Below are 26,592 nucleotides of genomic sequence, written 5' to 3' on the forward strand. Positions count from 1 at the left end.
AGTTTTGGGAGGACAAATTGTGTAGTGGAAAAAGTAAATTTCAGAACAATGTATAGTCTTCCTTCCATAACTGCAAGTTCTACATCTGCAGATTCAACAAACAGGGCATCAAAAATATTTAGAAAAATAAAAAATAACAGCCAGGCTTGGTGTCTCACGTCTGTAATCCCAGCTAGGAGGCTGAGGCAAAAGGATCACTTGGGCCCAGGAGCCCAAGGCTGCAGTGAGCTATGATTGTGCCACTGTACTGCAGCCTGGGCCACAGGGTGAGATCCTGTCCCTAAATAATAATAACAAGAGTACAATTTAAAATAATACACATAAAAATACAGTGTAACAACTATTTACATAGTATTTATATTGTATTAGATATTCTAAGCAATCTAGAGATGACTTGAAGCATATGGGAGGATGTGTATAGGTTATATGCAAATTCTGCACTATTTGACATAAGGAATTTGAGCATCAGCAGATTTTGGTACCTACGGGGAGTATTGAGGGACAGCTATACATAGAATGACCTCTTTTCTTTGAAAGTAGTAATCAGTGTGTGTGTTTGTGTGTGTGCATAGAAGATTTAGACCCATACACAAATTGCTTATGGTGGTTATGGGGCAGGGATCACAGTGGATGAGGAGAAAGCCACTTTTTTTTTTTTTTGAGACGGAGTCTCGCTCTTTCACCCAGGCTGGAGCTGGAGTGCAGTGGCACTATCTTGGCTCACTGCAAGCTGCGCCTCCCGGCTTCACGCCATTCTCCTGCCTCAGCCTCCCGAGTAGCTGGGACTACAGGCGCCCGCCACCGCGCCCAGCTAATTTTTTGTGTTTTTAGTAGAGACGGGGTTTCACCGTGTTAGCCAGGATGGTCTCGATCTCCTGACCTTGTGATCCGCCCGCCTTGGCCTCCCAAAGTGCTGGGATTACAGGCGTGAGCCACCGCGCCTGGCCAAAAAAGCCACTTTTATATTAACTAGTTGGCTCTAATAAGAGAACCTCATACTTCTTGCTTCTCACAGATACACTAAGGAGCAGGGGATGGAGAGGTGACTCATGTAATGCCTGGGTTCAGCTCAAGAAGAACACGTCATTAGAAATGAAAAGAGCCTTCTCTTTCTTTTTTCTTTCTTTTTTTTTTTGTTTTGTTTTGTTTTGTTTTGTTTTGTTTATTGAGATGGAGTCTCCCTCTGTTGCCCAGGCTGGAGTGCAGTGGTACAATCTTGGCTCACTGCAACCTCTGCCTCCCAGGTTCAAGTGATTCTCCTGCCTCAGCTTCCTGAGTAGCTCAGATTACAGGTGTCCACCACCACACCCGGCTAATTTTTTTTTGTATTTTTAGTAGAAACTGGGTTTCTCCATGCTGGCCAGGCTGGTCTTGAACTCCTGGCCTCAAGTGATCTAACCTCTCGGCCTCCCAAAATGCTGGGATTACAAGCATGAGCCACCATGCTCGGCCAAAATAGCCTTCTCTTCATAGCTAATCTATGAGGCTTATGTGTCACCATTACAGACATTAAGAGTTATATATGCCTGTATAACTCATACATTCATTTATTCATTAACTTAGCCAATATTTATTGAGTGCCTACTGTGTGTAAAACACCATGCAAGGCACTTAGGCTATATAGCAGTGACACAATAAAGGTATCCTCACAGCTGCAAGCTCAAGCAGACAGACCCAAGCCGTAACCAGGAAGCCTGAAGGAGGTGTATCGTTTAAATGAATGCATGTCTGTGCCCAATTCTGAGTAACAGCAGTTGGTATTACAATGAAGTTGGAAGTGCCCTGTGTATTAAATTTTCTTTCTTTTTCAGTTTTTCTTCATTTTAGTCTTAGCTATGTATTTTCAAATACAGTTTTTGATGATGATTAGTGTTTTAGTTATGAAATCTTCTAGGAAGAGGTCACCTGGCTGCTCTGTGATAATGACCCACATAACAGTAAAGTGACTTTGGTTTTTAGTTGCATCCCTGTGTCTCCTCAGCCTCCACAAAGGACGAATCTCTTAAAAAAAAAAAAAAAACTTTATGTATGTAGAGATATATACACACGTATATTTTTTATCTGCTGTCAACTCAATTGTTTGTATGTTGGTTTTTTTTTTTTTTCCACAGAAAAAGCAAAGGACAAAAGATCTTTCTCGGGTATTTCATTCTTACAGTCCATATGATCACAAGGTAAGAGAAGCATGTTAATAGCATATTACGTATTAAAGTCTTTCAGAATGTATAGTACAATTTTCACCAACATATGGTCATTCTGAAATACACTTACCAATTGCATTTATACTTCAATTTAAATTTTTTAGCTCTTTATCCCTTTTAAAGAAAACAGAAATGTTATATTTCTGAACTATAATAATTATATTTTATTCACATTGAAATCTAGTTACATATTGGCACTGAAATCTCAAAGACAGTGAAAAGACACATTTTGGGGTGTATTTTGGTTGGTTGGTTTTTGTTTTTTCTTTCCAAACACTGTACTGGAGGAACTTGGGTTTTGGATTGGTAAAGATAATTGAAATGCTGACTGCAAAACTTGATTCTTCATTCCTCCTGATAGAAAGTTATTTTTCTAAATAAAAATCCTAATAAAAATTAGTACATAGCATCATGTCTGAAATATCTACTGCCTGGAGCTTTGCTACACAGAAAATGACCAAATAACGTGACGACCCCCATGAACCCATCCCACAGCTTCATAGATTCATAGTCAGTCAGTTTCATTTATACCCTACATTCTCCATCCCTCATATTTGAAGAATTCCTAGACATCTTTTCACTTGTAAGTATTTTACAATATATTTGTAAAAGATAAGCACTCTTTTAAAAAGAAAAAATATATAGCCATTTTTAAGAAAATGCTTAACACCACATCTTCATGGGGAAATAGATTACAAGGTTTCTGAGACTTGTGCAAAACTTCTAAACCATGTAGGATTCCAGTAAATCTGTTAATTCGAGGTGATTTCAGAAGCAAACAAAAAATTTGCACAGTTGAAATGCTAATATAAACTTAAATCTTTATCTATGAATTTACAGAGAGACATGTGGTAGGGATTTTTTTAACTAGCCAAAATAAGTAGTGTGAAAACTACTTTCCTCGGTTGAAAATACAGAGATGTCTGGATTCAGGAGGGAAAAATTGTGCCAGTTCATAGAAGTTGAAAGAATTTGAAACACTAGCTTCTAGTGTTTCTATAGTGACCAATTGACTTAAGCACAAAAACTTGTAAAAGAGATGTTTATGCTTCATGTGACCATGGCGATATGTAATACTAAAAATTATATCATTCCAAGTTACATTTTTCAAGCTAAATCAATCACATTGCAGAATGCAGCAATTTGTTTGAAAGAGATTGAGAGAGCCAATGGGGTCTGACAATGCAGACAGAAGGAGCAGGCTGATAAGTAATACAACAGCAAAAGGAATGAGATTGGCCAGATTTCTGAAGGTAACGTTGCATATTTTTTTTTTTAGATGAAGCCACTTAATGAACATAAGTGCAGCAGTGGCTAAAGTTAACATTTAACAACAACAACAAAAAAGGCGATGGCAAATCAGAGGTTTTGCCTGGCTTGGCTAAATTTCGCCCACTTGTAACATTTTTAAATTCGCAGTTAAGGGAAATTCCATTCTTCTTTTATTAGAACTCTTAATGGAACCTAGCCATTTGCAGCTTCTACCGGCTTCCTCTTCATATCCTTTGTGGCATTGTATCAAAGTCACCTCAGATTATTTTGGCTTCCCTTCATTCCTCTACAACTTAGTCATCAGGCAGTGAGGAATTGAATCTAAATGCTTGATGGAGTTCCTTTTGATCTTTAAGGTTGGTAATAAATTATTGTAAATAGCTAGACTGCTTGATGAGTGCCTTTTGAAGCTCCTAAGTTTTGGCTTGTTGGCATTCTGTTTTATTCTGGATGTACAGTAGCGAAGGAAAATGGAAAAGTTTTATTCCAGGCAGCTCCCGGCCCCCTTAGTAGCCTCTACCTACTTTTCTAAGCTCCATCCAGGCAAATCTATCCATGTTACTTTTAATATTGTCTCTCATCGATTGGAATGTCAACAAAGACTAGAACCATAGGGATAAAGTAACATGCACTATTTTTCCTCCCATAAATTAATAGAGGGTTGTGTTTAAAGTTATTTTGTCATTTTAATTACCCACTTATATTCAAGCAAATTGGTTTTCTAGGCAGATAGGTTTTAGTGTAAAATGTTTTACAAGATGTGGTTAAAGTTGGTTTAGACATCTCATGCTCAGTGAGATTTCTGGCGTGATCCTTATGAAAATATATACATATATTGTCAGTGAAAGCTTTTATGAAATACAACTTCAGTTGTTCGGGATTTGCTTTAATGCAGGCTGGTGTATTGGCTTATGCCGGTAATCCCAGCACTCTGGGAGTCTGAAGCTGGAGGATCGCTTGAGCCCAGGAGTTAGAGACCAGCCTGAGCAACATTGTGAAACTCTGTCTCTATTTAAAAAAAAAAATTAAAAATTAGCCAGGCATAGTATGGCACACGTGTAGTCCTAGCTACCGGGGACAGGTTTAGGCAGGAGGATCACTTGAGCCCCGGATTTCGAGTTACAGTGAGCTATGATTGCACCACTTTACTCCAGCCTGGGCAACAGAGCAAGACCCCGTCTCTAAAAGAACATTTTTTTAAAAATAATTTCAAAGAGCAGAGTGGATAGGGTACAATAAAATAAGATTGCCCATGTGTTGGTGATTATCAAAACTAAATGATGTTTGGGGGGTGTTCATTATTTTATTCTGCATTTTTCTATATGATTGAAATGTTTCATAATAGAAAGATACAAAAAGTAAAATAAACTGTGGTCTGCTCCTGGGAGTGAATGTTGTGACAGTTTGCCTCTCTAGCTATATTCATTTTAATGTTCATTTTCCCCTTGACGTACGTTCATGCCAAAAAAAAGAATAGTCAGCATTTTAGTGGATTCATCATGCTGAGTAAACTCAGAAATGCAACTCCTATTCTAAAGTTGGCATAACTTCCTGGGGTTTCATCCCAAATTATAGTGGGTCACTTAAATGACAGCCTTGCCTACTAGAAACTGTTAAAACAGTTGTAATTACAAAGGGTAGTTAGTGCAACCATTTTGTTCTCAGTGAGTCAGTTGTATTTGCTCCTTTCCTTCCCCCCAACCAAGATTGCTCCTGCCTGACCCCAGACACAGGAAAGTCACCAGGTTAAACAAACGTGTTGTTTGAGTGAGCCCAGGTGCATTTCTTAATCATACCCCAAAGCCATTGTTTAGGTTGTAAATGGTCAGTTGGTTTTCTCTTAAATGCTGTTGCAAAAAGCAAATAAAGCTCAGAGCAAAATGTGTACCCAGAATAAGGCTTAGAAAATACTTTATTTCTTGCACTAAGAAATGTTGCTTGAGACTAGAAGAATTTCATTTTTGTTTGTTGCCTCTGGTTGCATGTCCATTTCTTAAACTGTTTTCAGGAATTCTTATCATAAATAAAGACTCATACAAAAGGGCTTGACAAAAGTTAATTCCCATTTATCTGTCCTTCTAAAAGAGAACATTAGTAAGAGTAATCCAAAGTAGCAGATAATCTGGTTATATTTTATGATTATGTTATTTCCTTTGTCATTTTAATAAACAGGTAATGAACATAACTTGTATTATAGTTTCTGAAACATACCATACTAAGTACCAAGGAGGGTTACAGGGCCAGAGAGCTTCCAGGTCACAAAAAGTCCAACCTGGAGTTGATTTTTTTTTTCTTTTGATAAATCACAGGTAAGTTAGAGTAGGCTATAATTAGAACACTTTTATTAAAACCATGCAAATTAGCATGTGCTATTTGTCCTTGGCCTGAAGAAGACATTTCTCTGCACATAAAAATGTCTTCCTGTTTCTTTCTCTCTTTCTTTTTTGTTAGATTTTATCAGAATTATGTGTTTAGGGGGAAATCTAGGTTTATTAGCCAAACACACATGTTTATAATCTGCTATTGTGAAAAGTTATTCTAAAAAATTGAAATGCTTGGAAGGAAAAAGTTCTATTTACATCTACAGTGGTTTTTAACATCTGCAAAATTAGTTTCTAAACACAGTTAATCTGCATGAATTAATGTACACTCCACCACTAAAAGTGAGTCTTTAACAGGTAGTCACTATTTTTCTGTATTTTGTGAAGTGGGCTTCTTGCTTTCTTTTAGTGGCTTGTTATATTAATAATTTTCCTGCATATACATGTCAGTGGACACACTTGAGAAGAAACATTGTCATCTAGCTCCTGTGTTGATGAACTGGGCTTTTCTTTTTCTTTTGGTAACTATCATTATTTAATTACTTTTCTACATATGTATGCATGTATCAACTGAACTAGAAGCAAATTCATATATGTCATTAAACATGTATGTATTTATGCACTTGATAAGTTAGCCTATGAGTAGAAAGAAAACTAACATTAGTGCTTTACTCAACCAGAGCATCTTTTATGCAGCAATCTCACCTTTTTAAAACAGCTCAGAACCTCTAAAAAAGCCTATTTGGGCCCAGATTGTTAAAATTATTGTGTAATTCTCCTTACCCACCTCATTACTTCTTCAGTCCCTCATCCACAAACAGTTCAATCTTTTTTTAAAACAAATCAGTTCAAACTGATGCCTGGTTTCCTAAAACACAGTCAACACTAATAGCAGGTAAAAGAGGGTGGTTATTGCTTCAAAAAGTCAGAGCTCTAGTAAGAAGTGACAGCATCCTAAATGAAAGCAAGGACGGGCCATAAAAACTATAAATCATTAACAGAGGAACTCCAAAAGTGCAGCTGCCCAAGACCACTTAATTTGGACCGAAATACCCAGATATCCCTATATATTTCAGTAGCCTTAGGGTAAAATAATTGGGATCAGTTTACATTCAGAAACAGATGTTTTGTTTAAAAATAGAATTTTTAGAAACATTGGTATTTTAGGAATAACTTTTACTTACCTTGAAAAGTCTCAGGAACTGCTGCTTCTTAATAAGGTAGGATAAATGAAGTATTACTACAGAGAGTGGTTGAATAAAAGAAGTAATAGGCCAAACATGGTGACTCATGCCTATAATCTCAGCACTTTGGGAGGCCGAGGCAGTAGGACCACTTGAGGCCAGGAGTTTGAGACCAGCCTGGGCACATAGCAAGAACCCATCTCTACAAAAAATGGGGTTTTTTGGTTTTGGTTTTTTTTTTTTTTTTTTTTGAGATGGAGTTTCGCTCTTTTCATCCAGGCTGCAGTGCAGTGGCTTGATCTCAGCTCACCACAACCTCCGCCTCCCGGGTTCAAGCAATTCTCCTGCCTCAGCCTACCCGGCTAACTTTTTGTATTTTTAGTAGAGATGGGGTTTCACCGCATTAGCCAGGCCGGTCTCGAACTCCTGACCTCAGGTGATCCACCCGCCTCAGCCTCCCAAAGTGCTGGAATTACAGGCATGAGCCACCGTGCCTGGCCAAAAAATGTTTTAAAAAGAAAATGAGCCAGCTGTGGTGGTGTGTGCCTGTAGTCCCAGGTACTTGAGAGGCTGATGCAGGAGGATCTCTTGAGCCCAGGCAGTCCAGGCTGCAGTGAGCCATAATTGCACCACTGCACTCCAGCCTGGGCAACAGAGCAAGAGCGCATATATAAAAGAAAAAGAAAAAAAAAGCTCAGGCCGGGCGCAGTGGCTCACGCCTGTAATCCCAGCACTTTGGGAGGCCGAGGCGGGCAGATCACGAGGTCCGGAGAGCGAGACCATCCTGGCTAACGCAGTGAAACCCCATGTCTACTAAAAACACAAAAAATTAGCCGGGCGTGGTGGCGGGCACCTGTAGTCCCCGCTACTCGGGAGGCTGAGGCAGGAGAATGGCGTGAACCCGGGAGGCGGAGCTTGCAGTGAGCCGAGATCCCGCCACTGCACTCCAGCCTGGGCGACAGAGCGAGACTCTTGTCTCAAAAAAAAAAAAAAGCGGCGAAAGAGTGGTTGAATAAGTGTTGATAGTTGGGTAAGGGACCAAAAAAATGTGTTTGAGATAAAAGATGAGGAAAGTAGAATCATTATCACCCCAAATTATTTACTTAATTAGATGCTATAAAATATTAGTCTTTGAGATTTTTATTATATTTTTATCTTAAAGAAAGACTCCTCTAAGCTGGGTATGATGGCTCATCCCTGTAATCCCAGTACTTTGGGAGACTGTGGTGGGAGAACCATTTGAGCCTAGGAGTTTGAGACCAGCCTGGACAACATAAGGAGACCCCTGTCTCTACAAAAAAATTAAGAATTAGCCAGGTGTGGTGGCATGTGCCTGTGTTTCCAGCTACTCGGGAGGCTGAAGCAAGAGGATCAGATGGCTTAAGCCCAGGAGTTCGAGGCTGCAGTGAGTTGTGATCGCACCACTGTACTCTAGCCTCAATGACAGAGCAACACATTGTCTCAAAAATAGAAAAAAGAAAAGAAAAGATAAAAGACTTTACTAGGCATAACTTGAGTGGGATAATTTTAAGTAGTGTATCAGGACAATGAATTTTTAATTGTAGTATTAAATATACAAAAAATATTGATATATATTTCAATAATCACACTTTCTATGACTACCTTAAGAACTGTTGTTAATTCATATCTGCTAGTGTACAGGGAATTCATATCTACTAGTGTACAGTAAAATATAATAAAAATGTAAAATATTTTCTACAGCTTTGGGCAGAGGTATACAGCAAAAATCTATATCAAAAGGCTTGGGTTATACCACCATCCCTTCTTCCCTCAAAGACTAGGTGTCTCTGTGACATCAAGTTTCTTAAATATGGAAAAGGGACAGTTTCATTTCAGATGTCACTTACTGATTTACATTGCTCTTTTAATCAGATTTGTCTAGTGATTTAAGATTACAAAAGTCACTTCACCCAGCTCTTTATGTTTGAAGAATAATGGCCATTTGACTCAAGCCTAAGAGCCACGGTATTGTCAAGCCTTCATTATCTCCTGTGCTTTGAACAACATAATGTAGCAACAGAGTGCTTTGAGTTGTTTTTCTAGAGAGAGAGATGTGGGTTTGGATTATTGCCTGCTGGCCCTGTTGAGCTTTGAGCTATCTGCTGTCTGGAAATAGCAAATTCAGTTTTTAATGGATCCGGCACTCTATGATAGCCAGGTTTTCATGGCACATGCAGATAAAGAAACAAGTTATTGATTTGGCATGTTATGCCATGCTTAAAACAGTTCTCTGCAGCAGATTGTCCAAAGCCATTTGTGCACTTAACTCTATTTCTCATCTTTGGCAAAAATAAAAAAGTGTTTAAAAAGTAATTTTAGGGATGTTGTTAAATATCAGGAACAATTGAATAAATGTCTAGTTGATGAGATTCCCTATTGTTTTACTGATACATGTCCTTATATGAAAACCGTGCTCAGGGTATGCCTTTGAAACACAGGGAAGTCAGTACCTCAATAAGTGTTAAATCCATTTCCTCATCCTCCTCATTCTAAAGCCAAAGGAATGACCCAGCCTTGAAATAAGGACATACTGAAGAGCTCTTTTGGTGTAAAATCTGTCCTTTTGTTTATTAAAGTATCTTCCCTCTCAAAGTGACCATAGAGTTGTTACCAAAGATGCAGACATAGCTGAGCTGTTTCCTGCTTCAGCAGAGGGTAACCCTAGCCATTCCTTGCATCCTCATCAATGCCAACCTAATCCAAAGGCATTTTTCCCATTTTTAACCCTCGTCAGCTTGTGATTTGAGTAGCAGATTATGTTTAACAATTATACCTATACATTTTGGCCTAATTTTGATATCCTACCTGTATACTTTTTCCTTTGCCTTTTTAAGATGGCATTATTCTAAAAATTAAGCATGATTTTTTACATATCAGTTTAATTTATTTTCTTACTGTAACTGCAGAGATGGGTAGAATGGAGATATTTACAAACGGCAGAAATTCAGTGCGCTTAAGATGACATATCCAGAGACCATAGATGCCAGAATTTTTCTCAGCCAGTTACCGTGAGGATTGACAAAGAGATTGAAATCTGAGTAGACTTTTATTATGATGATTAGTATTGTAATAAAGCAACCATTTATAGCACACCCTGTAACCAGCACTATTCTCAAAGCTTTACATATGCAGATAACTCATTTATCTTTATACCAACGTTCTAAGGTGAGTATGCTAGTAAATTACAGAGCAGTCTATCTCTGGAGTCCGTGCTCAACACCTCTATGCTACAAGTATCTGAAAATCTAGTGTCAAATGCTCTAGTGAACGATGGATTGACAAACATAACTTAAGCTCAAGGTCAAAGTGAGCCTTCTTCCACTACCTTTCTTCCCCTAACCCCAAATCTAAACCTAAGTAGGTAAACTATCTAGAAATCAAGGTGTGGCTGGGCGTGGTGGTGCAAGCCTGTAGTCCCTGCTACTAGATAGGCTGAGGCCAGAGGATCCCTTAAGCCCAGGAGTTCGAGGCTGTAATGCTCAATGATCATGCCTGTGAATAGCCAGTGCAGTCCAGCCCGGGAAACATAGGAAGATCCTATCTCTCTTAAAAAAAAAAAAAAAAGAAAGAAAGAAAAGAAAAAACAGAAATGGAGGTGTGAGAAGGAATAAGGAGAGACAGAAGATAGACCTAGGCAGGAGGAAAGCATCGAGGACTCCATTAAATGATTGCCCAGTAAAGTAGACAATAAAACCGTCAAGTTTATCCTAAAAACCGCCACCCTCACCTCCACTCTTCCCCAGCCTGATTAATTCAACGTCAGCATGGGGCAAAGGAAACATGATTTAAGCTGGGCCTTAGGGCTCATACCACACAAAGACTAGCAGGTGGTTGGTAGGCCCTGTTGGGCACTGGGTTTCTAATAGAATCCTGTCCAACTTGCTTTTCTCCCTGACACCCCTCCCATGAGGGGTGGAGTTGAGGCAGGTTGGCAGCACAGTGGTCCCAACCAAAGGATTGGAGTTTTTTAGGGCCAACACTGCAAGGGATATCCAAGCCAGAGAAATAGGCTCAGCCAGAGGCTAAAAGCCTAAAACAGAAAAATTGAAAAGAAAATCAGCTAAAGTGATAATATGTGGAGATGGGAAAATGGCAGCAGGTCAGGAGAGAAGACATAGGATGACATCCTGTTCAGTTGATGGCATTTGTGACTGCCTTTTATGGACAGGTGGGGTCACAGTGCAGAGATTGGAAAGTTTCCTAGGTCATCATTTAAGAATACCCTACTTAGCAGCATATTCTCTCCCCTGCACCTCCCCATCCAAGAACTCCCAGTAATATCAGTAATAGGGAAAAGGCAAAGTTCATGATGAAATCCTTTGCTAACATTCGGTATAAAAGTATTAATAAATTAATCAACAGGTCTACATAGATATGGCAGTTACTGTATTTTCAAATTATTTACCACGCCTAAAAGTATCTGTGTTTCAACTGTCATTGGTTATATACTTCCTCTATGAAATTCACTAGTATAAGGAAGAAACTAGCAAAGGGACAAAGAGGAACTTCACTGTGCCAAGAGCCACAGTACTTCCCCTCCATCCCCGGGCTGGTCACCTCCTGTTCTGTCACCAGTTGCCCTGGGTGTGTCCTTGGTTATCAGTCTTTGCACCCAGTTAAGATGTATCCCCATTCTCTTTCTCTCTTGATGATGTCAGGGTCTTGATAATACCCTGCCCCAACAACTCTTTCTGTTTTTTTTCCTGTATCTCCCCACCAGTGTGTGCTTACCAACCTTTCTTATCCCCATCCAGAGGACAAACTTGGCTAGCACACCATCTACTTGATATATAAGTCCTGTTACATGCCACAGTTAGCAAATAAAAATAAAGGACACCCCCTTAAATTCAAATCTCAGATAAATTGTTTTTTTTTTTTTTTAGAATGTGCCATGCAATATGTGGGACATATTTATACCAAAAGTCCGTTCATTGCAGAGCACAGTTGGTTCTCGCCTGTAATCCCAGCATTTTGGGAGGTCAGGGTGGGCGAATCTGTTGAACCCAGGAGTTTGAGACCACCTTGGGCAACATGGCAAAATCCCATCTCTACCAAAAAAAACTACAAAAATCAGCTGGGTGTGGTGGTGGGCACCTGTAGCTACTTGGGAGCCTAAGGTGGGAGGATTGCTTAACCCCAGGAGCTGGTGGTTGTAGTGAGCTGTGATTGCACCACTGCACTCCAGCCTGGACAACAGAGACCCCTGTCTCAAAAAAAATTATTCATTATTTATCTGAAATTTATATTTAGCTGTGTGCCCTGTTTTTAACTGGAAACCCTAGTTGCATGAGCATTATACATTCCACTTGGGCAAATTGAGGCTCGAAAGACAAACAACAGCACCCACAATGGAATGAAATACAAAATGATTGTAAAACTTCCCCTTCGTTTTACTACAAAGGACCTGAGGAAGTTTTTTCCTATTCCTAATCCTATCCTTGTATATAATGCACCTGGTCTCCCCATCTAAGGCTAACACGTGTGTCAGATACAGTTTTTCAAACTTTTATTAGTTCATTTAAGAAGAAAAAGTTTTAATTTGCCTTTGGTTCTCTCAAATATGTTGACAAAGTTTTAACTTGGGGAACCTGTTTGGAAAATTGTTCAGAAGGCACAAAGAAAATTAAATTTAAAAGTGTCCATATGATATTTTCCAGGAAGAAGACTTTTCCAATCTCTCCCTAACCCCAGAAAGTACACTTTGTTTCTCCGTGATACATTTTATCATAAAATATAATTAATGACTTCTTTGTAGCTGAAGTTGTTTATATTGAGACATACTGAGAAACATTAATGCTGCTGATGCTTTAAGCAAGGAATATAGGCATCCACTAGAGAAGTGAGGAGGCTGTTACTGTTTTTTCCTCCTTTTTCTGCGCTGATCACCTTTGAAGACTGTCGAGGGTCCTGTGATTGGTAGTTTGGGCTGATGCTGTTTGCAGACTGGGCTCCCCAGGCCTGCCTTTGTCTTTTAACAGCAGCTAAAAGGCCACTCTCAGATGATTACCAACCTTCAACACAGATTCAGGGTTGCACAAATCCATTTCCAGATTTCTGTTTACAAAGAATAGTGAGATGAAAGTATTTCCATGGGCCAATAATTTATTCTCTCTGGGGTTTTCGTGTAAGATTAAGAAGACATGATTACAGTTAGCATTTATTGCACTTTTAAACGTATACATTAACACTCTTGAAATTGAGAAACTAGAGAATTTTAGCATCTGGAAAGAAAGTAAGTCAACCACCTTCTTCTAATGATTGTTAATATTTTCCATTATTCAACACTCTGCCTTTGGGTACCTTTGAGAATTCCAGAGGCATTTTAAATGCACATGTGTCAAATAAAAATAAAGGAATTTTAAAGACTCAACTTTGTTTGAATTTAGCTATCGTTATGTGGTAGACACATAGGTAAGAAAGGAGACTATTCCACTTTTAATTATGTTAAAGTATAGCAACAATCCAGCTACAATGCTTAAAACAGAAATCTCGAATTCAGTTCAGCCTTTGCAGGTGGCGGTGGAGGGTGTCTTTTTAAAGTTGCTTATTTATATCTTTATTATTTACTTTTTAATTCTTATGGACACTTTCATTTCTAACTTAAAAGTGCCACTGGATGTAGCTGATGTTTTTAGGATTTGCCTCGCTCCCTCTCCCCTTCGTCCCGACCGTCTTCCCCTCGTCTGCTCCTTTCCTCCCCTCCCTTCCTCTTTCTTCCTCTGGAGAACTTCATTTTCCTGGTTTACTTTCTGTTAGAAAGTATGAATCAATGAAATTTGCTAGTACTTGCCTTAGGGGGTTGTCATAAGGATTCAATGGAAAGCATCTAGAATAGCATCTAGCACACAGTAAGTGCTCAATAAATGACTATGATTTTTATAGTAAAATTATACTTTCTAGGATGTCAGCTCTGCCACTAGTACTCACCACATGGTATATGTTCAATAAATAACTGGTTATTTTAATGTGAAGTTATAATTATTAGAATTTAAGTAGGGATTTTGTTTATTTTGTTCAATGTTTCCTCAACACCCAAAGCAGTTCTTGACACGTGGGAGGTGCTCTGTAAATATCTGTTGATTGGAGGAATTAATAGGTTTTCTCTTCTAAAACTTCAGCAGGGTGTGTGTAGAAATCTTAGTTCTTCCTAACGGTTGCAGTGGTCCTGGGTTTTGTTGCTTTCAGTTTCTCCTTCCATGTTTGTTGATGATCTTCTTATACCATTCTTTATACTTACATTTTCTTAGTATCCCACCTACTTTTGCATTTCCCCACACAATTTCTTAGGGGTTCTTGCTTTTTTCCCTCTGTTGTGAGCTTGGGCTCTTCAACATGGCGCATTTGGGTACGTGTTTCTCTTCTATTGGAGACAGTCATGTGAAAACTTAATACTAGGTTCAATCCAACGTTCATCCATTCTCCTTCGTAAGAGTCTTACACTATAGAGCTGGAAAGGCCTTAGAGCTCATGGAGTCCCACCGCCCTCCTCCATCCCTCCTCTGTTGTTCAGGGAAGAGAGGCTTTTTTGTCCTGTTGATTTAATACTCATCCTTCAAGACCCAGTTTAATTTCACCTTCTTTGCCTCTTTTCTGATACACACAGGATTGCTCTCACCTCTTGCTACCATTCTAACTTGTATATACCTTTATTATTTGACATTGTGTGCTCATAGAATTCAGTTCCATTTAACAAACATTTGAGGTTTTTCCTAGGAGGCAGGCAGAATAACTAGAGTAAGATGCTTACAATCCATTGGGGCAGGGGCCCCGTCTCCCCGAAGACCTTGAATTATGGACTAGAATTGAATGTGTTATGTATATGAAGTATATTTTACCATTCTTTGAATCTGGACACTACAACTATACAAGGCACTTACCCATCATCCCACAGCAAATACAGGGCTAAAACCCAGTCTTTTAATTCCCAGTTTTGTGCTCTGTCTTTGCAAAAATTAATACAGTTGGAATGTCCCAGTAGTAATAACCACAGCTGTGGGAGAATGTCCTAAGTAAGTTTATTCTTGGTTTTAATTATAAATTAAGTAATACATGCACTTAATACCCTATTCAAGGAAATTCTCCCTTTGTAACCTTATCCTAGAGACCCCTGTTTTCTTCTCCAGAGGCAGTCACTGTTGCTGGTTTTGTATATATGCTTCTAGAGTTATTTTATGCATACACAAATACATACCTTCATGTAAATGTCAGTATGTGTTTTTATATAGATATGTGCTTTTTAAAAATTTAAATATTATCATACTAGAAAGTCTTCTGTTTCTTTTTTCACTTTACAGTATATCTTGGAGATAATTTCAAACAGTAATAAAGAGCTGCCTCATTCTTTTTTAAAAAAATAGTTGTATATATTATATACCAGTTATTCACCATATTTATTTAACTAGACTCTTACTGGTGGATCTTTGAGTGGCATCTGATGTTTCGATCTTACAAACAGTGCTGTGCAGTGTATAATCTCACAAACATGTCATCTTATCCATGTATAACCATTACCTGTAGGGTGAATTCCTAGAAGTGAATATCTAGATATTAGATGTGTACATATTAAATCATGATAGATATTGGCCGAGACCCGCTCAGCAAGATGTTCTAGTGTACATGCCCATCAACAAGGTAAGACAGCGCTTGTTTCCCCACACCCCCGCTATACACCATGTCAACTAACTTTTAAAATATTTCCCTATTAGGGAAACAAAGATAACTTCTTATAGTTTTAATTTATATTTCTCTTATGAGTGGTGTCACTCAGTTATTAGAAATAGCCACAAAAACAGAGTGATTTGGTCTTTGATTTTAAACTTTTAAAATCCACATTTTAAAATTTCTGACTCTTCACGTGCGAGCTAGATGATGTTGGCAAGATACTTAAGTTTTCTTTGCCTTGGTTTTCTCCTCTGTAAAATGAGAATGCTGCATTCCATAGACTCTAAGCCATTATTAAGTCTTACTAATTGTAAGACTCGTCATTAATTTACATAACACTAAGGAAAAAATGCCCATTACAACAGTGTCTTAAATTGAGAAATGCTAAAATATAAAATAATGTGCATCTTAGAATCAATGAAATTTGTTAATACTTGCCCTAGAAGGTTGTCATAGGGATTCAATGGGAAGCATCTAGAATAGCATCTAGTACACAGTAAGTGCTCAATAAATGGCTATTCTTGCAGTAAAGTTATAGTGTCTAGAATGTCAGCTCTACCGCTAGGACTCACCACATGGTATATGTTCAATAAATAACTGGTTATTTTAATGTGAAATTATAGTTATTAGAATGTAAGTAGGGATTTTGTCTATTTTGTTCAATGTTGTTTTTTTCCCCAACACCAACGCAGTTCTTGACATGTGGGAGGTGCTCTGTAAATATCTGTTGATGGAAGGAATTAATATGTTTCCTCTTCTAAAACTTCAGCAGAGTGTGTGTAGAGATCTTAATTCTTCCTAACAGCTGCAGTGGTCATGGGTTTTGGGGTTACGTGGTCTTTACCTCTGCCGCCCTGTCCCCCATACATGCCAAAACCTCTAGACCTTATCACAAACCACCTGATTTCATTTTAAAAATAACTAAGCCCTATGGAGCTCAGTTTAAACATTTAAAAACATTTATTAATAAAACCAAAAACTTTGACTTGAAAGAGTTCTTCAGAATATTGTTGATATTTTATCCAAACAGGAGTCAAAATGTTTTTACATAATCTGTACAGGATCCTAATAAGAATTTGGCAAGATTTGTGTAAGTCCTACATTTTAGAATTTGCATTTTTAAATATATTACACTGTCTGTACAAATCATGTGGTCTTGGACTATTGTTATTCAGTATATATTTCCACTACAGAAAGTATAAAGAAATAAAGCCTTCTTTTTGAAGTACCACATTTTGTTTTGTTTTTTAATGGAACATGAGCTCATAGGAGTTTTTTCCTTTTTCTCAGCTATAAGAGTATGGGCTTTAAGAAAGTCTTTATTACTTCATAGAGTCTATATCGTTTATGCTTTTCTCTTTGAATTTCAGACGTTTCTCACATTAGACTACTTGGCTTTATAGACTTTGCTTTGGTTAGTTTGGTTATAGATACCTGAATATTTCCGTATTGCATAGGCCTCTCTGTTTTCAACCTTTGAAAATGTAGGATGCAATACTGACTTGTTACTGTATTTTATTTATTTATTTAGAGACAAGATCGCACACTGTTGTCCAGGCTAGAGTACAGTGCCACAATGATATAGCTCACTGCAGCCTCGAACTCCTGGGTTCAAGCAATCCCCCCACATCAGCCTTCTGAGTAGCTAGGATACAGGCACACACTACCATCCCCAGTTATTTATTTATTTATTTTTGGTAGGGGGAGGGTCTCACGATGTTGCCCAGGCTGGTCTCAAACTACTGGCTTTTAGCGAACCTCCCACCTTGGCCCTTCAAAATAAAAAGGATTACAGGCATGAGCCACCTCTCCCAGCTGGATTTAATTGCTTTAAAAAGAGGAGATAGGAAATACATTATGTGTTTTTATGTACATTTGTATGTGTATATATATGTGTATGTATAGATAGGTGTGCATGCTGTGTAAAATATGAACTCTGGCTGATATCAAGACTAGCTGAGATGACTTGATTCTCCACAGATAGCCCAGGTTTTCTGGCTCATATTATTTTCCCCACCTTATAAGTGTCTTTAAAACTCTGAACGGTGGCTGGGCACAGTGTTAGGATACCTGTAATCCCAACAGTTTGAGAGGCAGAGGCAGGTGGATCACTTGAGGCCAGGAGTTGGAGACCAGCCTGGCCAAAATGGTGAAACCCCATCTCTACAGAAAAATAGAAAAATTAGCCAGGTGTGGTGGTGTGCGCCTGTAGTCCCAGCTACTCAGGAGGCTGAGGTGGAAGGATCAATTGAGCCTGGGGGAGCGGAGGTTACAGTAAGCCAAGAACGCAGCACTGCACTCCAGCCTGGGCAACAGAGCGAAACTCCATCTCAAAACAAAACAAAACAAAAAAAACAGGAAAACTCTGAAGGTCTTTGAGTGTACTACAAATTAAGTGTGGATATTGGTGCCTTAAGTTTAGTTGATAGGGCTCGAGTCAGAGTCTTGTTAAAAACTCAACCTGTCTTTTACAGTACAACCTGGTCCTGCTCCGGGGCCCTGTGTCCAGGAACTGAAGCATTCTTGTTCTTGCATGAGCATCTCCACGTGGGTGAAGTTCACTCCCGCATGTTGTAAAAGTCCACTTTTATCACAGACCTGTGTTTGATGTGTTTATATGACTTTACAGTCACTAACCTTTCACTTACTTGAAGAAGATAAGGTCCAAACCTGAAAGTTTGCTCTGAAAATTTGAGGCAAACCTATTATCTCCTTCTGAAATACTATCACAGTCTGCACTAGGGCTTAGAACAACAGATTTAAATTGCTACCCAGCTATCACCAAATTAGTGCCCCCGAAGGTCAGCAGCTGCAAACACTTCCGTCTTAGGAATACCTTTCTAGGACTGATTAGTGATTCAGCTTTCTCTTTTTGTACTTGTTGCTTTAAACATTCACTAGTTCTCACTTCTGTTGTAACATGCACATGTTCTCATTTTAAACAAAGCCAAATGGTTTTTAAATCCATGGATGAAAAATCATTTTCAAATCTAGTATTCATGATAAATTTTGAATATGTAATAGATATGTACTTAAAACTTCACTCAAGGATTGCAAAATACTTATCTAAGCATAGGTGTGTGTGTGTATTTTGTAATTTTCAGGACATAGGTTGATAATGGAATAGTGCTTGTTAGCATATATCTCTATCAGGGTTTCTTCTGGCCTCTCTGGCTTCCTCCTTCACATTTCTCTTCATTTGTGTCTCTCTGATGTTGCTGCTGCCCATTCACAATAGAGTCCTGTTCCTTGGTAGGCCATGGCTGCTCAGATGCATCCCAGACATACATGCAACAGACTCGGGGGCATTTCCTTTTGAATGGTACCCCAGCCCCACTATATCCAAGACTGAATTCATAACTGTATTTATTACTTCGATGAATATTACATCTCTCCAGCTACTGAGCCAAAACCAGAATGTCATCCTAGACTCCTCCCACTCCCTTTACCCACTACTTTTGATTGCTCTCATTTTCCCAGATCTATACCTGTAATTTATCTAGATTTGACCTCGTTCTCTTTGTGGCAATGGCAATGGCCACAAAGAGAATGAGGTCAAATCTAGATAAATTATAGGTTCACTTGGTGGCAGTTTTCTCCTGAATTTCCTCATCTCTCCCCAACTGATTTTCCTATTTCCATTCTCACTGACTTCTCCCAAAACCCAATGCATTCTCTCACTGCTCTGATGGGGATACTTATAAAATGCCATCCAGACTATTGATTCCCTGTGTAAAATTCTTTTGTAGCCCTCAGTCACTTCAGCCCCAGCATGATCCATAAGGCCCCTCCTGGCTCGTAGCTCCTTACCTTTTACCTCATATTCCATGCTTTCCCCAGTACGTTACACTCTCTCTGGTCTCAGTGTCTACGCATAAGTTGTTTATGCTATACTCTCTCTGGTCTCAGTGTCTAGAAGCCACCGTCACTTCATTCATCTGTTTCATCTTTCCCAATATGATATAGTTTGGCTGTGTCCCCATCCAAAATCTCATCGTGAATTATAATCCACATAACCCCCACGTGTCAAGGGAGAAGCCAGGTGGGGGTAATTGAATCATGGGGGCGATTTTCCCCGTGCTGTTCTGATGATAGTGAGTTCTCATGAGATCTGATGGTTTTATAAGTGTTTGGTAGTTCCTTCTGCATTCATTCTCCTTCATAGCATCATGTGAAGAAGGTGCCTTGCTTCCCCTTTGTCTTCTGCCATGATCGTAAGTTCCCTGAGGCCTCCCCAGCCATGAGGAACTGTGAGTCAATTAAACTTCTTTCCTTAGCTGGGCACAGTGGCTCACGCCTGTAATCTCAGCACTTTGGGAGGCCAAGTCAGGCGGATCACCTGAGGTCGGGAGTTCGAGACCAGCCTGACCAACATGGAGAAACCCTGTCACTGCTAAAAATACAAAATTATCCGGGCTTGGTGGTGCTTGCCTGTAATCCCAGCTACTTGGGAGGCTGAGGCAGGAGAATCGCTTGAACCCGGCGGGTGGAGGTTGCGGTGAGCCAAGATTGCGCCATTGCACTCCAGCCTGGGCAACAAGAGTGAAACTCCATCTCAAACAAACAAACAAACAAAAAGCCTCTTTATAAATTACCCAGTCTCAGGCAGTTCTTTATAGCAGTGTGAGAACGGACTAATACACCATTAGAAATCAGAGCTGGTGCTTCCTTCTAGGAGCTCTCCTGTCTTCCTCTACTCTCAGCTCCTCTGGGGAGTTAGGTGTCCCTTTCATGCGCTCCTGCAATCTCTGTGCTTCCTCAACCTCATTGTGTGTCTCCCCTAGATAACTGAAGTTTTTGAGGGCAGGGCTTGTGTTCACTAAAGTCTATATACAGCTCTGGAGGACTAGTACAGTGGTTGACACATAACAGATGTTCAATGAAAGTTCATTTAAAGAAAGAGGGTGATGTTTTCCAAGGTCAGAGTTTCTCTTACACAGGTGCTCTAGTATATGTTTCTTTCACACATCTTTTGTATTCCATGCACCTACAGGAAATTAAAAAGCATGTGTGGACAGCAGTGTTTCCACAGTATTTCCATATTTCATATTTAAAATCGATCTTTCTATTCCCAATTATGTTACATTTAAGTGAAATTAAGGGGAATGATTTAATAGCAGTCTGTTCTTTCCTCTGTAGTTATATAAAGAGAGTAAAGCTCCTTATAATGGAGCGATGCCCCCTCCATTCCAGAGATTCTCAAACTTGATGGCACATTAGAATCAGCTGGGGTGCTTTAAGGTATACTGTGCTTGGGTCCTACACATATACACAATGTGTGTGTTGTGTTGCTTCCAAATGTTCTAGAGAATAAGTTATGCTCATTGGCTTTATTATCATTACCCATTCCCATCTCAGCTGAGCACTCAACCTTGATCCTTTTATGCATCTGCAGTCAGCTCGTTTTCCCACTTCTGGCTCTTCTGTAAACTTCACCACTTGCCTAAGTCCTCTTCCCTTTTCCTTTGCTTGTACTGCAGCTCCCGCCCCTCATGAATCAGTTTCTATTTGTATTGCTCAAATTGCAGACATGAACTTGCCATTTTGAATTTCTAGTTTTATCTATGTTATGCTTAATCTGATAACCTGACACTTCCCTAAGGATATTAAGTGGCTTATTAGATATTTTATTTAGGACTATGTTATGAATAACCCAACTCATGCTGGTTTAAACAAAGAGATCATTTATATTTATAATTTATTGGCTTCCTTAATTGAACTGTCAAGGTAGTTTTTGCATTAAGCAAAGTTTGATTCAGGACTCAAGTGGTATCACCAGCAGCCTTTTCTTGGCAGTCTTTGATATATTGACTGTTTTCAGGCTCACCTCCTTAGAGGTAACAGAGTGGCTGCCCCAGCTCCACACCACACTCTTCATATTTTCAAATATGAAGAAGAGAGATGGCATCTGTCCTGGAATAGCCAACCAAAGTTTCATCAAACCTGGTCGATATGGGTTATGTACATTTCTCAGAATTGGGCCAGGGTGTTAATGTGTTGATTGACTTAAGCCAATCAAGATTTTTACCCCAGGAGTTGAGGGTACAACTAACCCAAGCATTGACTGGGATGTGAAGGATGAAGCAGGGCGAATGCCCCTAGGAGAGAAGAATGAATACAGGAAGGGCAAATAGCAAATATTCACAATAATGCAAGTTATCATAATATTATCTGTCAAAAAGTGTTCCATCAACATTTGAGTAATATATATTCAATTCAAAATGTCATACATGTCGATATAGAAGAATTGTTTGATTGAACCATGTTGGACCATGTTGAATTTCTAGTTAAGTGAATGCCAGAAAAAGGTGTAATATGTTTTATTTTTATAAACAATGTAAGAAGGCCAGGCACAGTGGCTCACACCTGTAATCCCAGTACTTTGGGAGGCTGAGGTCAGCAGATCATTTGAGGTCAAGAGTTCAAGACGACCAGCCTGGCCAACATGTTGAAACCCTGTCTCTACTAAAAATACAAAAATTAGCTGGGTGTCCTGGTGGGCGCCTGTAATCCCAGCTACTTGAGAGGCTGAGACAGGAGAATCGCTTGAACCTGGAAGGCGGAGGTTGCAGTGAGCCTAGATTGCGCCACTGTACTACAGCCTGGGCGACAGAGTGAGACTCTATCTCAGGAATAAAAGGAAGGGAGGGAGGGAGGGAGGGAGGGAGGAAAGAGGAAAGAACTGTGTCATTGAATTTATGAGTTTAAGTTTTTTTGCAAATATTAAAACTTGCTTTACTAAATATTAGAATGGTACAGGAGAGTCTGAAGACTGACTTCAAATTGTTGCTTTGCCATTTAACTACCTGGATGACCCTGAATAAGTTATTTATTTTCTTTGATCACTGGTTTTGTTTTCTGCTAGATGCAGATGTAAGTAATACATCTCAAAGTTTGTGAGTATCCAGTGAGATAATGTGTGTTAAAGCATAAACAGATGGTCCCTAACTTACAATGGTCCGACTTGCAAGTTTTCTTTTGACTTTACGATTGTGGGAAAGCAATACATGTTCAGTGGAAACTGTACTTGGAGTTTTAATATGACCATTCTGTTTTTACTTTCAGTACACAATTCAATAAATTACATGAGATATTTAACACTTTACTATAGGCTTTGTGTTAGATGGTTTTGCCCAACTGGGCTAACAAAAGTGTTCTGAGCATGTTTAAGGTAGGCTAGGCTAGGCTACGATGTTCAGTAGGTTAGGTATATTAAATGCATTTTCAACTTAAAATATTTTCAGCTTACAAATGGGTTTGTCAGGATGTAACCACATCATATGTTGAGAGTCATCTGTAATGAAAAGTCAGAGTTAATTGTTACATTCAATTTTACTACCTCATTGGGTTGACTTTACCTGGCCAAAGAAAATATCATCATAATTAAAATGTAATTCTATTTTGCTAGCACACTGCCTTTATTACTTAAAATGTCTTTTGTTTTCATGTTTTATTTTGGTTGAAGAAGCCTCAGAGTGGCCTATATTAGAAATATATAACAAGATATTTTAGGATAAAATAAGAAGAGATGTGCTGTTCACTCACAAAATCTGAGTCACTGCCACAATTAAGAATAAAAGCTTGGGTTTCTGGGAAGCAAAGGCAAAAAGACAAACACAGCTAAACGCACAGCTCTCATTTTGTAATTGCAGAAAGTATATCATTCAAGAGGAATGACAACCTTGCTTAGAGCAAATCTCTAAATAGAATATATTCCATCACTCTTTCTGTTAAGGGGTGTTGAACAGCATAATGGACCATTGTACCATAAAACTTACAAGACCCAGTAAGATTTGAAACTATTTTGGACACTTTTCAATGGAGGTGCAGTCTATCCTGAGTTTGAATCTGCCATTCACTCACTGTGCAACACTGGTAATTTATTTAGCTTCTCTGAGACTCAGCTTTTTTGTCTCTAAAATGGGAATTAAAAAAATAGTACCTCCCCAATAGGGTTATTATAAGGATTAAACAAGAGAATGTATGTTGAAGAGATTGGTACAGTGCTCTGAATGTAGTTAAGTACTTAATAAATGTTAGTTGTTAAATAATAATTATAAATTCTATCCATAAGTATTTATTACTGTAACTAGATATCTGGAAAAAAATATTAGCAGGGTCCTTCAACTAGATAAAAAAGAAACCTAACCAGCTGGAAATCTAAAGGAGAAAAATGAAAATATTGTTCTGGTTCTCTCTCTGAGCCAATTAAAATTTTCTGTTGTTTTTAAAACAAGTCCATTTTGGACTAGAACTGAAAGTCTCCAACCTACTGTGAGTAGAAAAAAAGCCTATGGTAAGAAGACTCAAAAAGCTAACTGACGTATGTGAACCCAGCGTAGACCTCATAATTTACAATTTCCCAACAGTTCCTGCACCTTAGAATTTTGCTTCGATGTGTGTAGCATCAGCAGCATGTTGTAGGCAAGTTGATGTGTTCCAGCTGTCCACTTATATAAACACTATTGTCTTACAGGAGACTATACATTCTGACTCCAGTTTACCAAAAAAAAAAAGGAAAAAATGGAGTAATTGTACTAACTCTAGATATAATACAAAATAAAAATACCTAGACTATTTCACACATACTAATGCATTGATGGTAGATAGCTTTTTAAGTTTGTCCCTTAAATAATCGAAGTAACAGAATATTTGGAATTATTAAACGTTAGCACTGAAAGGAGTCAGTAATTTATAAGGGTCAGCTTAATACAGTCCCTTTTTTTCTACTTTTTTTTTTAAATTTAGGTATGGAAACAAAGACCCACATGCAGTTGGCTAGTTAATAATAAAATGAAACCTTGAAATTATATTTGGTGACTCCTAGTCTGATATGTCTTTCACCTCACCACAGGGTGTTTGTTTTTTGTTGTTGTTGGTTTTGGGGGGTTTTTTGTCATTATTTATTTTTGTTTCTAGCTATTGCTGATTTTTAATATTTGCATTTCACAGGACAAGAACACCCTTTTTTTCCAAGTATTCTGTGATTCAAAACTCTAGTACACTCTGCCTTTTAGCAAATTGGACCTAACTTTTTTTTTCTTTGAGATATAGTTTCACTCTTGTTCCCCAGGCTGGAGTGCAATGGTGCAATCTCAGCTCACTGCAACCTCTGCCTCCTGGATTCGAGCGATTCTTCTGCCTCAGCCTCCCGAGTAGCTGGGATTATAGGCACCCACCACCACGCCCAGCTCATTTTTGTATTTTTAGTAGAGACGGGGTTTCACCATGTTGGCCAGGCTGGTCTCAAACTCCTGACCTCAGGTGATCCACTTGCCTTGGCCTCCCAAAGTGCTGGGATTACAGGCATGAGCCACCGAGCCTGGCCTGGACCTAACATTTTTATAAACCCCTGATTTGCTCAATTAAATGTGAATTGCCAGGTTGGTTGGCTTTGATTGGAGACCCCCAGACAGATGGCAGGGGAAGTTATAGTGGTACAGTATCACACAACTCCTCATCTAGAGTTCTGTAGACCTACTTGAGTTTGTATAAAAGACAGCTTCTTTGGCTTGACCTTTTTACTTGTCTACTGGTGGAAAGCCACAGTAGACAAGGTCTCAGAGAACTGCCACCACCCTGGTCCCAAGGCAGACCTCTCCACAGCCATCACCCGAAGAATACAGTGGCTAGGGTTGGGGCAGCAAGGTGGTGAGTAGAAGGTATGGCAGAAATTGCCAATGCCAGGACTAAAAGGACCTTCCAGCTAGTGGTGAATTTGGAATTCCTCTTTCATCAGCAATACTGTAAGTCCTCTTATCCCCTGGTTTTCCTTCTGCACCAGCTCCCAGGATGGGCTTAAAAGGAGAGTGTTCCCAAAAGCTACTTCCAGGGCAGGGCTTATGATATACCAAAGTTCAAAAAACAGTTACAAAACAGTAAATTCAGTGTAAATGGCAATATTATGTATATATCTGTGCTTCTGAATTGTCTACCTTTTATATAGTATGATTTGCATAATAAGGCATAAAAGGAGTAAGTGCTACTTTTTTTCAAAAAGGCTGTGACTGGGCCAGAGAAAATTTGGATGACTGCATTGGTCAAAATCTGGTTGGCTCTGATAGATTTAGTTGTAGATATAGATATATATTTTTTAACCATGTCTTCTGGTTTAAATATAGACACTGAATTTCAGAAATCCCAGTTTATGATAGGTACTGCCTTTCAGGGTGTTTGTCTCCATTACATCTAGTTCTAAAAAGATATGTAGTTCTGTATCAGTTTAATTTCAGTTTTCTTGTTAGGCCATTTTGGCGATCATTCCCTACATATTGTGATGACAACTGCTTTTATATCACGTGTCTTCATTACTTTGGTGTGGTCGGTATTGTTATGTATATAACAGAAAAGTCACCACAGAGAAGTCAAAAGCAATTTGATGCGAACTACCCGTTATCCAAGTTTTGGTAGCAGTGAAACAGATACGTTTCATGAGAGAGGATGACTGAGAAGACAGCTGTCATTTAACATTCCTAACACTAGAAAAAAACCATAAAGCTAGATGGCTACTCTAAAATGTTATTGATCAGTTCAGAGCATTCAGTTAATTATGTTAAGTTTTCATTGATTTGAAGTAGTTTCAGGGGAGACCTCTGCATTAGTGAAATGTTTTTATTTTAAAAATATTTTTTAAAGGAATATAGTTTACTTCTTTCAAATAATCCCACAAATTTAGTATTCCAAAGAGACCACTTTGTGATTCTTTAAATTGATAAATAAGAAATATTTTCTAAGGCATCAATAAGACTTTAAAATGAAAACATCATTGTTTAACCATAGGAAAAAAATTTAGCCTATCTGGTAATTAAAGCAATACAAATTTAAATTCCAATCAAGTGTTATTTTCACCTATAAAATTACTAAAAATTTTTGAATTGAGAATACAGAGAGTTGGATAAGCATATAAATTTTAGAAAGAGGCTAATAGTTCAT

At 38.7% G+C, this 26,592-nt stretch overlaps 1 protein-coding gene across 5 annotated transcripts in view; it reads left to right on the forward strand.

The window, feature by feature from the left end:
- The window catches only part of CDKAL1 (CDK5 regulatory subunit associated protein 1 like 1), a 715,037-nt gene that overhangs the window by 588,013 nt on the left and 100,432 nt on the right, over positions 1-26,592 (forward strand). For 4 of the 5 annotated variants that reach the window (XM_054557269.2, XM_024248919.2, XM_054557272.2 and 1 more), the window contains one exon: positions 2,112-2,174. The exons of the other annotated variant lie outside the window; for it this stretch is intronic. In XM_054557269.2, the coding sequence (XP_054413244.1) occupies positions 2,112-2,174 (63 nt within the window). The remainder of the gene's footprint in view (positions 1-2,111; positions 2,175-26,592) is intronic. 5 annotated transcript variants of the gene reach the window in all.

Source organism: Pongo abelii, chromosome 5 (genome assembly GCF_028885655.2).
Source record: "Pongo abelii isolate AG06213 chromosome 5, NHGRI_mPonAbe1-v2.0_pri, whole genome shotgun sequence".
NCBI classification, from domain to species: domain Eukaryota; kingdom Metazoa; phylum Chordata; class Mammalia; order Primates; family Hominidae; genus Pongo; species Pongo abelii.